The sequence below is a fragment of the Fukomys damarensis genome, unplaced genomic scaffold (assembly GCF_012274545.1).
Source record: "Fukomys damarensis isolate Sample0158 unplaced genomic scaffold, DMR_v1.0_HiC HiC_scaffold_6, whole genome shotgun sequence".
Taxonomy (NCBI): domain Eukaryota; kingdom Metazoa; phylum Chordata; class Mammalia; order Rodentia; family Bathyergidae; genus Fukomys; species Fukomys damarensis.
This window is the reverse complement of record NW_022900918.1, coordinates 14,241,824-14,259,969: the sequence shown is the minus strand read 5'-3', so window position 1 is coordinate 14,259,969 and position 18,146 is coordinate 14,241,824. Positions and strand designations below refer to the sequence as shown.

Sequence of the window (18,146 nt, the reverse complement as noted above, 5' to 3'; positions counted from 1 at the left end):
TGCTTGAGTGCTGTGCACTCAAGTCAAGAAAAAAATCATGTAATTTAAAGGTTTACAGTCTTTTGAGACTACATTACTATGTTTTGTGCCACATGCCACTTACAGTCTACATTCTTTTTTACCCCTTTTAAAGGAAGCTAGAGGTAATAGTAACTGCTTTATGTAATTGTTATAAGGATTACTGGAGGTAATGTTTTAGAAATACTTTGCACAGAGCCTGGATTTCAAGACATGACAGCTAGTACTGTTAATAAATTTATGTTCAAGTGAGCTTAACACTAAAAGTGGGAATTTTTAAGATGCACTTAACAGAAAGACCTAAATGAGTACAAGGGAAAAGCCACCTTAAGGAAGTGATATTGGTGCTAATAATGTTTTTTTTGGTACTGGGGATCAAACTCAGGACCTTGTGCTTATAAGGCAGGCGGCGGCACCACTGAGCTAAATCCCAGCCCTGGTGCTAATAATGTAGAATAATTGTCCCTATGTGGATGGAAGATTGGTATTATTTGCAATGTAAATAAAACAAGAACTTTTGTGTTTTTTTAAAAAATTGTTCAAATGCACATTAGAGTGTTTTTTTTTTTTTGGATACCAAGGACTGAACTCAGGACCTTATGCTGAAAACTATTTAATAATCTTTGAGTTTTACTGTTGTTACTACTTGATAAAGTTAAACATGCTTCCCCAAATTTAAAGTTAATGTAAAAATTTTAATATAGATGGAACTTGAGTTTGACAAATATTTGGAACATAATGTGTGAATAAGGAAAGTTGGGGAAAATAGCTGTGTAGTAGATCACACAAGAAAGCCTTCTAGACTAGAAAATATTGCTTTGGAAAGAAAGCCTTACATGTTTCTATAAAAAAATCATTGCAGGATACTATGGCAGTTGTTTTACTTTTGTTTTGTGGAGGCTGGTTAAAACAGGTAAAATGGTGAGTTAGGATCTTCTTTGTTTCTATGCCAAAAAATTTGAGATCTACTCGCCCTCTGAATACTTTTGAGTGGTGGTTGTCCTTTGGATAAACATCCAGAAGTAAGCTTAAGATAATGTTACAGTAAAGATTTATCCCAAGTCTGAATAACATGTTAAGATTTATTGAAACTGTTACAAAATTTAAAAATTAAAAAATTAAATTTGGTATTATGCTGCTACTCTATTAGCAGCCTACTTCATACTATTTTGGTGCATTATTTTACCCCAGAAATTAAAAGGTCTACATTGAAGTAATTGTTTTCCTCAGTTCACAGGGTCCTTGTTGTTGTTTTTTGTTTTGTTTTTGTTTTACCAAATTTGTGTCTTCTCTATAGGTTTGGTTACTGACTTGAAGGGGCATTTTGTAACTCAGGTAGCTATGGGAAAAGCTCACACTTGTGTTTTAATGAAGAATGGAGAAGTTTGGACATTTGGTGTAAATAATAAAGGACAGTGTGGACGAGACACTGGTGCCATGAACCAAGGAGGAAAAGGTAGGTGTATAATTTTTGGATATTAAAATTTGTATAGTCTTTTTATTGGTTTCTCTGGACATAGTGAATAAATCTTAGTCTTTTCACAATGAGTGGCTCTTTGATTCTTATGAATTAAAAAAATGCCTGGATTTCTCATTTACTTGATATTTATTGCTAAATGTACATTCCTGGAAAAATTGAATATATTTAACATTTTTAGCTATCTTACTTGTATAGCTTTTAAAATTCTGCATAAAATAGTGGTGCCCCTTTGATTTAGCATTTTTTGATGACTTAATTATTCTAGAAAAGTTAATTTTCCAATCTCTTTATTACTGGTAGATGTTTTTGTACCATATCTTCATTTCAGCTATTTTGGCAACAGTCTATCTAGCAAATATTATCCTCTTAATTATATCATGTACTATGTTTACTTTAATCTGTTTTTGATACCTAAGAATGATTCTTATGAATAGCTGACCTTTTGTCAATAAAAGATTAAATTATAGATGCACCTTCTTCACATTGTCCTTTGTCCTACCCCTAGGCTGTTGAAAAGATAGAAGGGGTTTAGCCTTTGTAGCCTTGATGTTGTGGTATTTTTTATCTGTTTTTAAAATAGTGCGTCCACATCATTCTTGCTTTCAATTATTTCTTTGCTATCATCATGTATGTACCTTTCACTCCAATTTCCAGCTTTTTGTTTTTAAATTAGTATGAGCTGAAAAAAAAAGACAATACATACATATTAGAACTTAGTACCAAGCTGTGCTTAAAGTACCAGTATTTTGTGGATTAAACTATATAAATTAACAAAGTTGTGTTTGTTTCTTTTGGGCCTTGCTTGATGGCAAACTCATATGAATCTCAGAAACCACATTTAAAAATTTTGGCTGTGCATGAATGCTTATTTGGGTCTGTTTATGTGTATGTGTGAATAGGTAGAATACATCATTTTTATAAAAGCTTTCTGTTAGAGTATATTAATTTTTCAAAAGAAGAAAGAGCAAAAGAAAGAAAATACGTGTATTATTTTACAAGAGAAATATGTTATCTTCTTTTTTTTTTTTTTTTTGAGTTTATTGGTACATTTAGGGATACAGTACAGTTACATTCATTGTTGGGATCATGTACCTTTACATGGCAAGTCTTGATTCTCATTTTTTTCCCCTTACCTCTGCCCTCCCTTCACCCCCTCCTCCCCTCCCCATCTACAAACACTTTATTTTCATCTTTTCATTCTCTCACATTTTTTTCTTTTCCCTTTTTGTTCTTCCCCTACGTATCACACCTTCCCTACACCTTTAGCTCCTTTCCTCCCATTTCTAAATGTCAGTAATCTTATTAGAATCTTATGCATTGTTGCAGAATATTCACACCAGGGAAACTATTCGGTATTTACACATGTGGGACTTATTTATTTCACTTAGGAGTATATCTTCAATATGTATCCATTTTCCTATGAATGAATCTATTCTCTCGCTCTTTATGGCTGAGTAATATTCCATTTTATAGAAAAACCACAACTTCTTTATCCAGTTTCCAACGGATGGGCAAATAGGTTGTTTCCAAGATTTAGCTATTACAAACTGTGCCGCTATAAACATGGGTGCACATACTTCTCTGTGATATGATTCTTTCAGTTCTCTTGGAAAGATACCCAACAGAGGGATGGCTGGGTCAAATGGAACCTCCAGTCCAAGCTCTTTGAGGTATCTCCATATTGATTTCCATAGTGGTTGCACTAGTCTGCACTCCCACCAACAATGGAGGAGGGTTCCTTTCTCCCCACAACCCCGCCAACATTTGTTATTGTGTGATTTCTTGATAGCAGCCATTCTTTGTGGGGTGAGGTGGAATCTCAGTGTTGTTTTCATCTGCATCTCTCGAATGACCAGTGATGTGGAACATTTTTTCATATATTTTCTTGCTGCTTTCACTTCTTTGTATGAGAAATGTGTGTTCATTTCGGATGCCCATTTTTGGATCGGGTCTTTATATTTGGGGGGACTGATTGTTTTGAGTTCTTTATATATCCTTGATAATAGTCCTTTGTCTGAGGTACAGCTGGTAAAAATTTTTTCCCACATTGGTGAACCATAGTTTTGGATAGTGTTGCTAAGGCCAAGAAAAGGGAATTAATTTGTGTGTGTGTGTGTGTGTGTGTGTGTGTGTGTGACCTGAATGCCAGCTCCTTGTGCTTCCAGATGTTCTCAGATATAGATTTAACATCTGAAGAGTTCTGGAAGGAACATTACAACATCCTTTCCTGTGTAGGGAACATTGAGAAGTCCTGGGCCAATGTCTTTCTAAGGACACTGAGATCTGCCAGTATACAGAAGATAGACTTTGAAGGCTGTGTTGAGGAGCCTGAGCCTTCAATTGACTGATTTGAGTTAAAACTACCTCTTTTGAATGAATTGAATTCTTAAGTAAAGAGTCAACTTATATATTTCTATACTGTATATATTTTGGCACTATAATATATATATTCAATTTAAATTTTTATAAAAGGCTTAAGCCAAGCAAAATTGTTTATTTATTGTTCAGAAACTCTTGTGAAAATTGGCATAAATTTGCATCTTTATTTTGGATACTTAGGGGAAATTCTATAATAATCAAAACAAGAAGAAAAAATAAGATTTGTTTCCTTAATAGGAATCTCACTTATTTTCTTAGTAAGTCTTGAATTATAATGCAGCTAAATAAAGTAAAACACATCATCTTAATAGTAGGCTGGAAAATCAGAAAGAACATAGATTTAAAAATTTTTTTTAAATAGGGAAAACAGAGAAACAGTATTGAAATTGAACTTCTGTATCCATCATGTCGTATGACAGGTTTCCACTAGAAAATAATTACAGACAATATTCAGATGTCCTGTGTTTTACTTATAAGGCTTGTTATAATCTATTTTTGTTGAATCCTAACCATTTTCATAACGGTGCTTTCTGTCATGTTTTTATAATCTTACTTGTTCTTACATATTTTGTATATAGAATAGATTGCCTACTAGATAAGTATGCATAAAAATATAACATTTTCTGCTTTATAAATATTAAACTTATTCAGTTCTTTCTGCAAATTCTATTTGTGTCACCATTGTTTTAGTGTATATCTAAATGCTTTATGTTAACCCCTGTGTACTAAAGCATTACCACATGTGTACTTCAGTTTATTTTCCTCTGGATGGATGAGTTTATTTCCAGGTTTTCATTGTTAACAGATTTAATGTATTTCAGCCTTTTCTTTATGAATTTTTGCTTTATGCCAGGTTGGGGCTTTTATTTTACATGTGATTAGAATCACTATCTATTTGCAATTGTGACTGACATTACATAGAAGATGTAGGTTAATTTGAGGATAATAGTTATAGTGCTGTTGAGATGATTAAATGAGTAATGCTTGTAGAGCCTTGTGTAAGCAAGTACTCAAAACATTTTAGCTCTTGTCATTAAAAAGAGAGTTACTCAGGTTTCCTTCAGGGTTGCTTTATACTAATCCTAGACAAAGCTTTCTGATGCTTGTTTATCTAATTTTTCAGCCTGCTCATTGAAGTGCCAGGGTCAAAAGAGGCTGTATGTATGTATGTATGTATGTGTGTGTGTGTGTGTGTGTATATACACACACACACACACACACGCACACACTATGCATTTAATTATTGACTAGAAATACCTGAATTGAATGGTAATTCTATGTTAGGTATATATTATAGGTGTAAAAAAATAAAGTTAATTAAGAATAAGAAATAAGTGAGTAATACTTAGCCTTGCCTTTGAGGATCTAAATCTAACAGGAAAAACAAAAAATAATTACTTGATTTCTGCAGATTTACTCTCTTATAATACTTTGTGTTCCTTCATAACCCTATCACACTTGTATTTTCCTACTTTTGTATGGTTATTTGATTAATATGTATCATTCTCACTTGATTTAAACTTTATAGTAGTTCATTATTATAGTCTTCAATAACTGAGACAAAGGTCTGTAAACTGTAATATAGTGTCTTATCTACTCACTAGCCATTTTTTTGTATGGTAGTACAAGCTAAAAATAGACTTTACAGTTGTAAATGGTTATAAGAAATATGACATAGACTTACATTACTTATAATCCAGCCCTTTAGAAAATGTTTGTTGATTCCTTTCCATAAAGGAATAAAATAATAGTTGGATAAAATATAATGTAGTTTAGATATAAACATGCTTTGAGAGGTAGTAACTGACTCCTTGGAAATGGTAGTACGTACTTTCATAGGAAATGACTTCTGAGCTTAATTTTTGAAAGATAAAAAGAGTTTCTCTGGTAGATGAGGTAAGGAAAAGCATCTTGTGTGAGTAAAGATGGAGTAGAAGGAGTGAAACATGCACAGGCCCTAAGCATGAGAAGGGACATAGGATGTTTGAAAAGCAGAAGGAATTTAGGTTCAGGTGGAATATAATTTGTGTGGAAGAAATTAGACTAAAGAAAACTGGGACCATATTTGTGACTTTGTCATTTGTTTAGACATTTTGTCCATGGGAGTCCTTGGTGGTTTGTAAATTGTGAATTATATATTTTGTACAGTGGGATGAATTCTGTGGCCAGAATCATGGAAAGAATTAAGCTCATAAACTGAGATACTACTGTATGTGTTTTGTGAGTCTTGAATTGTGGAGACCCTTGACATACAACATGCTTAGGAAGTTTTCTTTGGTCTGTTGAGTAAGAGTATTGATAGTGAGGTTGAAAAAGAGGGAATGAAATCAGATTAGATTTACAAGTATGGTAGACAATGAAGAGATGTGTTTGACAATAATCTTTCCAATCTCTTTTGCAGAAAGGAAATGGGGAGAGCATTTGTTAGTCTCTAAATTAAATTTTTAAAAATATTTTACCCTTTATTTGTATAGTCACTTATATTAGCTTGTTATTATTACTTTTTTATTGGTAAATATTTTTAGACATGGAAATAATCAAAATTATAAACTAATATGTCAAATAGGGTTTGGAGTTGAAAATATGGCAACAGCAATGGATGAAGACCTGGAAGAAGAGCTAGATGAAAAAGATGAGAAGTCCATGATGTGCCCTCCAGGCATGCACAAGTGGAAACTGGAGCAGTGCATGGTGTGCACTGTGTGTGGGGACTGCACAGGCTATGGAGCTAGCTGTGTCAGCAGTGGGCGTCCAGACAGAGTCCCTGGAGGGTAAGACAAAGATTCCCACTGAAGAAAATGTGCAGAGCAGATCTCTTTTCAAATTATGTCCAGAGTATATTCACAACTGTGCTGTTTCTTAAAGACAATTAGTATATACTTCTAATTCTTGTAATTGTTTTCTCTTGCACTAATTCCTTGTTTAGTATTATCTTTTTATTTCATTTGCTTCATTTAAACCGTGTTTGGACCGGGGATTTATCCCATTGATTCCAGCGCCTGCCTTGTAAGCGTAAGGTCCTAAGTTCGATCCCTGGTACCAAAAAAAAAAAAAATAAAAAAAAAAAAAAAAAAAAAAAAAAAAAAAAAAAAAAAAAAAACAGTGTTTAAAAGCAAGTCGGGCAGGGCATTTAGCTCAGTGGCTCCTGCAAAGTCATAAATTTCTCCAAGTCTGAGAGTATGACTTTGTTTATGTGCTTTTCTTAAGCTTATTTAATACCAAACATCTGTTTTTGTTGAGCATGAATCTTTTTAAAGTTATCAGATATAATACAGAATATTTGGTTATGGATATGTCATTTTCTTTTAAATTGAACTTTCTGTTCACAGTTTTAGGTACTCACTTCTAGAGTTGCATCATCACTGTTGAATTTATCCCTGTATTATTTTATTATACTTTTTTTCCCCAGCATTCTATATTATTGTCAATTCAAAGCTAATACATGAGTTCGGTAGAGTAAGAATGCATCTTCATCTTCCTTCTAGGATGTTGGAGAAATTTTGAATCCAATTTTGTATAGCTGATACAACATATTGGAATGTCCTTTGTAAGATCAGATTTCTAAGAATTGGTTGATTTGGGATAATAGAAGACAGAAAAAAGCCAGGACTGAAGGCAGTCACTCCTATGTCTTTGACCTCAGAAATTTAGCAGTTCTTTGTAATCAAGTGCTTCCTCTCAAATCTCTGGATCAACTCTAATTTTATTTCTAGCTTTATACATTCCATCAAACTTAGATCATATGTAATGAAATTTTTCTTTAAGGCTTATGTGTGAGATCAGGTCTTGCTATGTTGACTGGGCTGATCTTAAACTGCTAGATTTAAGCCTCAGACTCATGAGAAGCTGTAACTACCGGCCCCTGCCATTATGCCTGGCATAACATATTTTTTAGAATAATTTTCTTTAGTGACATGAGCAAAAATATTTTTATTCTTGGATTATATGCTACAGAGCTTCACTTTTGACTGTTTTCTATTTTAAGTACTTATTTTTAATTTAATTTGAATGTAGAAAGTCTTTCTTTTTAAAAAATATTAGAATGGAAATTTATTTGCTTGAATCTGCCCTAAACTCTTTCCATTAAAGTTCATTGTCTGTAGTCTGTGAGTTTGAGCCATTGGTGTATATAAAAAACAAATTTTAAATTATTTGATTCTTTCTCTCAATATCTTGTAGATTCCGCAGTGAAGCCATTAGGACCTGGGCTTTTCTTTGTTGGTAAATTTTTAATTACGTTTTCAACTTCACTGATTGTAATTGGGGTGTTTAGAATTTTTTTATCTTCTTCATTCAACTTTGGTGATTGATATATATCTCGAAATCTGTCCATTTCTTCTGTGTTTTCCGTTTTGTGAAGGGTTCAGGTTCTTGAAGTAGGTATTGATCATCCTCTGGATTTCTCCTGGTTCTGTTGTGACTTCACCTTTTTCATTTCTAATTGCATGGATTTCAGCCTTTTCTTTCCATTTTTTGATAAGGTTGGATAAGGGCTTACTGATTTTATTTATTCTTTTAAAAAACCAACTCTTCAATTATTATTATTATTATTTTTTGTATAGTCTCTTAGCATTGATTTCTGCTCTGATCTTTATGATTTCCTCCCTTGTATGAGCTTTGCATTTGTCTTGCTCTTCTTTTCCTAGGAGTTTAAGATTCAGCATTACGTTGTTTATTTGAGCTTACTGTTTTCCTTATGTGGGCATTCGCTGCTATGAATTTCCCTCATAGAATTGCTTTCTTTGTGTCCCCCTTATGATGTATTGTCATTATCATTTATTTGTAAAAACTGTCTAATTTCTTCTTTTATTTCCTCTGTGACCCATTGGTTGCTCAGTTTTTGTGTGTTTGTGAAGTTCTTATGGTTTCTTTTTTCTTTTTCTTTTTTTTTTTTTAGGTAAAACCTTTTTTATCCTCATTGAGTTTTTTTAATGGTACATTTTAGGTATACAGTACAGTTACATTCATTGGGATCGTGTACCTTTACATGACAGGTCTTGGTTCTCATTTTTTCCCCTTGTCCCTGCCCTCTCTTCATCCCCTCTTCCCCTCCTCCTTTACAAATTCTTCATTTCTATTTTTTCATTTTCTCATATTTTTTTCTTTTCCCTTATTAGCTCTCCCTCTTAAGGTTTCTTATGCTATTGATCTCCAGTTTAATTGCACTGTGGCCTGATAATATACAGGGGATAACTTCAGTTCCTTTTCATTTACTTAGACATATTCTATAAGCTAGTATGTGGTCTACTTTGGAGAATGATCCATGTGCAGCCGAAATGCATATGATTTTGTGGGGAGGAATACTCTGTAGATGTCTATTAAGTCCATTTGTTCAGAAGCTTGGTTCAGTTCTAGTATTTTGTTTTTGATTTTTTTGTCTAGATGATCTATTTGTGACAGTATGGTACTGAGGTCCCCACTGCAATTGTATTAGTGCTTATTTGGTTTTTCATATCCCTTAATATTTGTTTTGTATAGTTGGGGGCATTAGTATTTGGTGCATATATATTTATTATTGTCACCTCTTCCTCTTGGATTGTTCCTTCTAAAAGATGTGGTGACCTCTGTCTCTCTTAATTAGTTTTGGTTTGAAATTTACTTTGCAAATAAGAAAGCTATCCCTGCTCTTTTAGGGTTCCTGTTGCATGGACAGTTGTTGGATTTTGTTTCTTAATCCATTTTGCCAGTCTGTTTCTTTTGATTGGTCAATTGAGGCCATTAACATTGATAGTTAAAACTGATATGTATAGTCTTATTGTCATGTTATTGTCCTATTTTTGGCTCTTTTTAATTTTTCCTCCTCTCCCTTTAGTTTCTTGTCTTGTCTAATTGTTTTGCTCTGTTGGGCCTCATGGTGTTGTGACCTTCGTTGTCTTTTTCTAGGATATTATTTAGAATTGTTTGGAGTGCTGGTTTGGTATTTATGAATTTTCTCAGGTTTTCTCTGTCGTGGAAGTACCTTATTTCCCCATCCATTTTAAAAGAGAGTTTTGCAGAATGCATCAGCCTAGGTTGGAGATTGTTTTCTTTTAGGCTTTGAAATACCTCGCTCCAGGCTGTCCTTGATATGAGGGTTTGTGTTGAAAAGTCTGCTGTGATTCTGATGGGCTTTCCCTTGCATGTGATTTTTTTTTTCTTTAACTGCTTGCAATATTTTGTTCTTCTGTTGGGTTTCTGGGATCTTGATTATATGTCTAGGTGTAGATTTTTTTAAAAAATTATTATGGCTAGTTGGAGTCCTATAAGCCTTGCTTATCTGTATGTCAAATTCTTTTTTTTTTCCCTCATTGAGTTTATTTGTACATTTTAGGTATACAGTGAAGTTGAATTCATCATTGGGATCTTGTATCTTTACATGACAGGTCTTGGTTCTCATTTTTTCTCCTGCCCTCCCTTTACTCCCTCCTCACTTCCCTATTTACAAATATTTTATTTGTTTTTTCATTTTTCTCATTTTTTTTGCTCTGTTTGGTAAATTTCTGTCATTAATTCTGTGGACAGTTTATTTTTAAGTCATTTGTCATTTCTCCTGCTTTTTCATGGACTCAGTCTTATACTATTCTTCTTTACATATCTAGGAGCTGTTTAATTGATTTGTCATGGTCCCTTACTATTTTTAAGAGATCTCTTTTCATGGTCACTGACCACCATTCTGTCTTCTGTACCTGATATTCTGGCTTCAGATTGGCTCATTCTGTTGTGTATACTTTCAGTAGTTTATCTCTTGGATATCTGTTTGAATCTGTTTCATGGATTCCATTTCTTTCCTATGTTGGGCATTCATGGTTTCCATTTCTTTCTTATGTTGGTCATTCATGGCTTCTATGATGGTCCTGAACTCTTCTGTTTTGTTTTGTTGTTTTTAATCTGTTTCTATTCTAGAGTCTTTACTCATGTCTTTCATTCTGCCCACCATCTCTGTGGTTATCTGGGAAATTATGTTTTATAGTTTTCTAGAGCCTCATTCATCTGTTTTGTTACTTCCTGTGCTATGAGTTCATTGTGTCCAGGTGGGTGATAATCAGGCTTTTCTGCCTCTTTTTCCCCAGAATTTGCCTTTGGTGAGCTGGAAATCTGTTTGTGCCTTGCTTATATGTCTTTTCATTTCTATTTTTGTTGTTGGTACTGTCCTTGGTTTAATTACTGCGTTAATACTTTGATCTTCCAGATATAGCTGGTCTTTAGGTTTTAAGTCTCTCGTTTTTATAATACCAGATCAATCTCAACACCTTAACCCAAGTGATGCAGTCAGCAACACAGTAGCATCAAGGACAATTTAGAAAATGACAATTTCTGGTACTTATTAATATATCACCTTTACCTGTATAAATTAAATCAAAATTGAGGACCAGCCAAAATATGTTTATAATGAATAAACTCTTCAATATAGCAACTTTACCCTTCAGGAAGGGGACTTAGAAGGAGTTGGGGAGGATAGATAGGTAGAAGAATAACTGAACATTAGAAGCGAGGCCAGAGGACACAGGAAGATTGCACACACTCTATGAAACTGTTGAAGGTAGGAGGGAAAGACAGAATGAAAGAACAAAGACAAGAATAGAACAATCTAACAGCAATAGGGAAACTAGAAACTGTATTCACTTTCATTTGAAACTAATGACAATCGAAAATAGGAAAAAGAAAGAAATCTGAATAAATGCATTAACGAGAAAAAGGAGATGAACAATGTGGGAGAGTGAGTGAGAGAGAGAAAGAAAAGAAAGAAAAAGAAGAAAAAAGGAAGAATTTGAAAACAAAAAAATTAAAAATAAGAGAAAAAGAAAAAAATTTAAATAAAAAATACAAATGAAGGGCCACCTTCAGGGTATGTCTCTGCTGTCTCAGTAGACATTGTGGGCAGCATGGTTCAGATCTAAGTTAATTAGTCTCAGCAATCCACCAGCAGACCTCTGAGATTCAGGCTGATTTCTGGCTGCAAGGCCCAAGTTGAGCTTCTTGATCTCCTGCAGGGATGAACTCTGCAAAGTTCTACTGCAGGTTCCAGCTGCTCTTTCCTGAAGATAGTTCGGGTTCCGAGGGGATGTAGTGATCCCTCCAGCTTACCAACTGTAGTGGTCTAGTGTACCTTTATTGCAGAGATTGTCTTCACTTTTCCAGTGGGCAAGGAGCCTGAAAGAGGCCCTTTTTCTGTTGTTTACTTCTGGTCTATCTTCTGGATCTCAGGACAATGACCTTTATGACCCCCTGTGCCTCTGCGGTGTGGATCCATGTACTGGCACAACCAGGAGGCCAGAGGTGGGGGGACGCACTGGGTTGGCGCTATGGGGGCACCTGTGTGGATCCACCTGTCCTCACTGGTCTGTACTGCTTGGAGGCCTTGGGTGGTGAGGTTGGGGTAGCAGTCTAGCTCCACATGGCTTTGCTCATCCTTACTCTTCCTTGCTGCTCTATATCTTTTTCTTGACTAATTGCTCTACCTAGGCCTTCCAGTACTGTATGAAATAGAAATGGTCAAATTGGGTATTTTTCCTTTTGTCCTGACCTTAACAGAAAAACTTTTGGCCTTTCATCATTGAGTGTGATGTTCACTGTTTTTCATATATGACTAATTTTATAGAGGTAATTTCTTTCTATTTCTATTTGAATTTTTTTTAAATCATTAAATGGTACTGTCAAATGCTTTTTCTGTATTGATTGAGATGAGTATTTTTTTCCTCCAGCATTCTGTTAATGTATTGTAGTGCACTGATTTTCTTGTGTTGCATTTTAAGAATGAATCTTAACTTTGTTGTAGTATATTATCCTTTTAATATGATGCTGAATTTGGTTTCTTAGTTTTTCTTTCTCTTTCTCTTTTTTTTTTTTTTGCATCAACCTTCATAAAGGATATTAGTCTGTAGTGTTTTTTTGTTTTTATTTTAATTCTTTATAGTACCTTTACTTTTGTGTCAGAGTATCCTGGCCCCATAGAATGAGTTAGGAAGTGTTCACTCCACTTTAATCTCTGGTAAAGTTTGATAAAGTTTAGTGTGAAAAACGATTGAAAAAATGTCCATGGACAAATTCAGTAGGGTGTATTATTGTATTGTATTTTTGTTTGTCTGTTTGTTTCTGATAACGGAACTTGAACTCAAGACCTTGTGATTGCCAGGAAGATGTGACACCACTGAGCTAAATCCTGGGTTCATGTATCATGGTTTTTATTGTATAGTAAATAATCTTTCAAATTTTTAGTAAGATTAGCTTTTAAAAGCTAGGAATTTAACAAGGTACCCAGCTGTGTCTGTCACATTGCTGCAAGGTAGTTCCTTGCACTCATACTTTGATAGATCTGCATAACCAGAGGATCAACAAGTCTGTAAAATCTTTTTTTCTTTTTGGATTTTTGAAACAGAGTCTTTGTATGTATTCAAGGCTGTCCTTGATTTCACTGTATAACTCAAGATGGCTTTGAACTCCCTGCAATCTTCCTGCCTCAACCTCAAGTTCTGGGGTTGTAGGCCTGTACCACACCTGGCTTAAAAAAATTTTTTTTTAGGTGGTTTGAGGCAGGGTCTCCTTTTTTAGGGTTGAGACTAGCCCTGAACTCACTGCATAGCCCAGGCTAACCTTGAGATTGTGGCAGTCCTGCCGCAGCATCCCACATGCTGGGATTACAGGTGTGTGCCACCACACGCAGCTCTGGTTTAAAATTTTTAAGGATGGATCCAACACGTAATGTTAAATCTATCACTTATACATCTGCAAATATGACTCAAGAAGTTAGTTCTTTACTGACCCTCTAGCCAGCTTTGGGAGTGCCCTTGCCTTTATTTTGTTACAAATGTATACCATGTGGTTCACAATTTATATCCGAGGCACGAAGAAGAAGAAGAAAAAGAACAGAAAGTTGGACACACTAAAAGAGAACAGGAGAATGATATCATATCCTGGTAGATGGGAATACTGCTTGTTTGCTAGCTTCTATCTGATCCAGGACAGTTAATGCTAAAGCTAATGGTGCTTCACTCTGAAAACTTCTAAAAATCTTTGTCAACAGTGGTTTTGACAACAGCAGGATTCATTTGTATTTCCTATAGAAATATAACAATTATGCCTGAAGGAGATTAAAAAAGTCTATTCATAATTTCATATTTATTCATAATTTATACCTTTTCTCTAAATGTAGAACAAAAAGTTGTAGGAAAGAGGTAAAGAAAAGATTAGAAGAATTTCAGTTAAACCACGTTTTTTGTTGTTTAAATAGGATCTGTGGTTGTGGTTCGGGAGAATCTGGTTGTGCTGTATGTGGATGTTGCAAGGCTTGTGCAAGAGAGTTGGATGGACAAGAAGCAAGACAAAGAGGGATTCTGGATGCTGTGAAAGAAATGATACCTTTAGATCTTCTTTTAGGTAATTTATTATCCTGAAAATCTTGCCCTTAACATGGTAATTCTAATGATTTGAATAATTTCTATTAGAAATATATTAAAAATTAATATATGCAATATTATTCTTTTAATGATTGGCCATATGGCATTAATTTATGAATGAAATTCTTTTCTTCTTCTAAGAATCCTTGCAATAAAAATAATTTTTATCTTAGGTAATATTATTGCTTGCTTTTACTTTCTTGAATTTTGTGTAGAATTACAGGTATTATATATAACACCAGTTGTTGTCATTGTTATTTTGATCAATAATCTAGCTGTCCCAGTACCTGGGGTTAATATTGAGGAACACCTTCAGCTTCGACAAGAAGAAAAACGGCAGCGTGTAATCAGAAGACAAAGATTAGAAGAGGGGAGAGGTAAGATGTAGCTATAGAGAAAAAGTATAAGTCAACCTTATCTTATATTGAGGTGAAAAATTAACAGAATAGGCTGCTTTGATGAGAAATCATTAAATTAGTAATATTCTGGTGAGTCATAAAAATATTCAGGGCATTATAATTGTGCCAATATCATACACTTACTTAATTCATGAGTCAACCACATTAAGAAGTATGCCATCTGCTAATCAGTAATGATTTGAACTGACAATTTTTTAAAAAATGCAAATGCTAAGAATTTGTTATCTATCTGAACTTCTATTTGATATGTAGAAAAATTGTACATATTTCTTAGAAGATATTGTATAATTTAAATTTTGGGTAGTTACAAAGTATGGAAATAAAAATTACTGCTTTATTATTGATTTTTTTATAAGTTTATTTCTTCATATTATCTCTTTGCTACTTGATTTTTACCCCCTTTGGACATACTCGGTTAAGTCAAATGAACTCACCTACAAAGCCCAATGATGTATTAGGTGTTAAATCAAAGTATATTAAATCCTTATGGTGACATTAATTAAATGAAAGATGCTGTGTATATTGTTACTCTTTTTTTTTTCTCTTCTAAGAAAAAGCCATTCTCTAGTCATAGCATATTACAGCATATTGGAAGTAAAGAGATACTGAATTATATAATTTAACAAGACTTGGTGATTACAGAATATTATTTTGCCATTTATTTTTAAAAGTACCATAAACTTTTAAAATGGTAATTATAAATTCTAACTATTTCAAAGTTAACTCTTCCACTAGTTAGATATTTAAAGGATTATACATTTTACATGATTTTCCAAATATAGACTAGGTTCTGGGTATTTGATGTGCATTTTATGACAAGTTAAGTTTTTCCACAATCCTAAATATGCGCTAACACTGAACTAGAAATACATCATTCAAATTTTTGGTGCACAAAAGTTTTGTTGAACTTTTTCTCACTGTCTTTCATGATTTTTAAAACATAACATATATTAAATTCTTGATGAATTGGATTCTTTATTGTGGACCTCAATTATGGCAGTTCTTCCCTTACACAGTACTGATATTAACTGAAATTTGTACATTTGAAGTAATGCTCTCTATTTGCAGTTACCACAGAATCGTGTAAGGGAATACATAGTTCTCACATGTGTTTCAGTTAACACAGGACTGTGCAAAGCAAATACCTGCCTGTATTTTTACTTTTAAACAAGAATACCCATTTTTAAAAGGTTAAAGGCTGAGACAGAAGGATCAGAAATTCAAGCTTGTCTGGATTCAAACTTGTGATCTTGCTGCCTCAGTATCTGATAGTGCAGTAATTGCAGCCCTGCACCACCACACACAACAAAAAATCAAAGTTTTATAAGCAAAGATACCCCACACTTGCATGACAAAAAAACCTCAAAAGTAACAAATAATTTTTTTCCTGAAAACTGAGTTTATAGATGATTATTTTCTTCTAAAATTCATTTTCTAAATATTTTCCACAAATCATATTACTTTATACAGAACAAAATAAGAGTTATGTTTTAAAATATAAGTCACTGTTTCTTGTAAAAAAAATAGTGAAGACATTTTTACTTTAACTTTGTGTTTAACCCTCCCCCGCATACCAGGGATGGAACTCAGGAACTTGTGCTTGCAAGACAGGCACAGCACCACTGAACTATATGCCTTGGTCACTAAAAAATATTTTAAATTAAATACAAGAATCACTTTCTGGTGCTGTTGTTTTTTGTTTGTTTGTTTGTTTTAGGACAGTGGTTCTCAAACCAGTAAATATCACATGTGCACTTGTTAGAAGTACCAGTTCAGATCTACAGACTTGGGGTATAGGATCCAGCAAATTATGCTTTAAATTTTCAGGTGATTCTGATGGTCATGATGTATTAGAACCAGTGCTATAGGTCATGTTCACGTTTCGTTCTGTTGACCTATTTCACAATCAATTAGGCCAGTGAATCGCATTTCTGTATCCATGGTCCTGAAAACAGATTTGACTCACACCCAGTGTTCTACAGGTCTTCTGTAGTTCTGTACTACAGAAGATTGTTAATCTTCTTTTGTCCTCATGAGGAGTAGTAATGTCAAACTTTGTTTCAGCTGCCATATATAATTATTCTTCTTGGCTCTGCTTGATACTTTTTTTAAAAGAGACTTAAAATTTAGGAATTATATTATTAGTAATTATGTTCATTACCAATTGGCTTTTAACTGTGTTGACATTATAAGACATCAGAATCTAATTATGTGAATTAATTTATTTGACATTTCTGTCTCACTCTACTTACTTTGTTATTTAGATTGGTAAGTGTTTGAGGTCCAAGCCTTTATAAGAATGCCTTTTGTATTGGTCAGCTTTTTCACTGCTGGTACAGAATACCCAACTCTTGCAATTTAAACGAGAGGTTTAATTTGGCCCACAATTTCAGAGGGTTTAGTCCATAGTTGGCTGGTGCCAGGCACATACATCATGGTGGAAAGCATGGTGGAGGAAAGCTGTTCAATTTATGGTGGCTGAGAGTCACAGCAGGTGAGCTGTGCCAGAAAAGAAGGGATCAGTTATATACCTAGTGTTAAGCCTCCATGACCCTAGGACACATATACAAGTATGCTTCACAAATCCTCTAAGCAGCTGCTAAATCACATTTAACTGTCACATTCCATCCCTTTTTAATTTGACACCGAAACACATCACCTTACATCATACTCAGTCTCCAAATAAAAAGGGCATATTTCCCCCTAACATGATATGATATCCCATGTGCAACTGAAAACACTCTAATGCCCTTTCCAAAGTCTCAGCACTTCCATTGTTGCTCAGAAGTATAAAGTCTACTCTGAAACTGAAGATATACTCTGAGCTATGAACACCTATAAATTAAAAAAGTAATTTATGTAATCTCAAATACATTGGTACAAGGTAAACATTTCTTCCAAAAGGGAAGGATTGGGGGATAGAAAAGAATCAGATGAAAGCAAGACCAAACTTCAGCAGGACAAACATTAAGTCTAATAGCCCCATGTTAAGCATCCTGGACACATAGTGAGATAAGAGTTCTAGGTTTGGTCAGCTTCATCTCTGACTTTCTGGGGTCTCCACTGTACCTTTTGCTTTGTTCCCCTAGCTTTAGCTCTTGCCTGACTTCCTAGGCCTTCTTTTGAAATCTGTGTGAAAGCCTCCATGATCTCAGTTTTTATATTCTGCATGCCTGAACAACAGGCATCAATCACAAGGACAATGCCAAGGTTTGCTCCAAGCTTCAACAGTAGCCAAGCCCTTTTGGACCATGACTGCAGCAGTCTCTGGGTACCTAGATGGTTGAACTTATTGAAATGAATCCAAGAGAACCAGTTTTCTAGGTGGTCCCTCTTGAGTAGGGGGCCCAGGGGTTCTCCACTCAAATGAAAAGCTTATACTTTTGTACTCTTGAGACTGCAGTGTGTGAGGTCTTACTGATTCTTGAGACACTTTGAATACATCTTGTCTTACATTGAAGTGCTTAGTCTTTTTAA

General features: G+C 34.3%; 1 protein-coding gene across 1 annotated transcript in view; it reads left to right on the top strand.

Annotated features, from left to right (window-relative positions):
- Mycbp2 (MYC binding protein 2) overlaps positions 1-18,146 on the top strand; it is a gene marked incomplete at its 5' end in the record, with an annotated part of 279,711 nt that overhangs the window by 62,868 nt on the left and 198,697 nt on the right. Inside the window, 4 exons of the mRNA XM_033760909.1 lie at positions 1,316-1,474; positions 6,444-6,648; positions 14,085-14,230; positions 14,526-14,627. Of these exons, the coding sequence (XP_033616800.1) occupies positions 1,316-1,474; positions 6,444-6,648; positions 14,085-14,230; positions 14,526-14,627 (612 nt within the window). The remainder of the gene's footprint in view (positions 1-1,315; positions 1,475-6,443; positions 6,649-14,084; positions 14,231-14,525; positions 14,628-18,146) is intronic.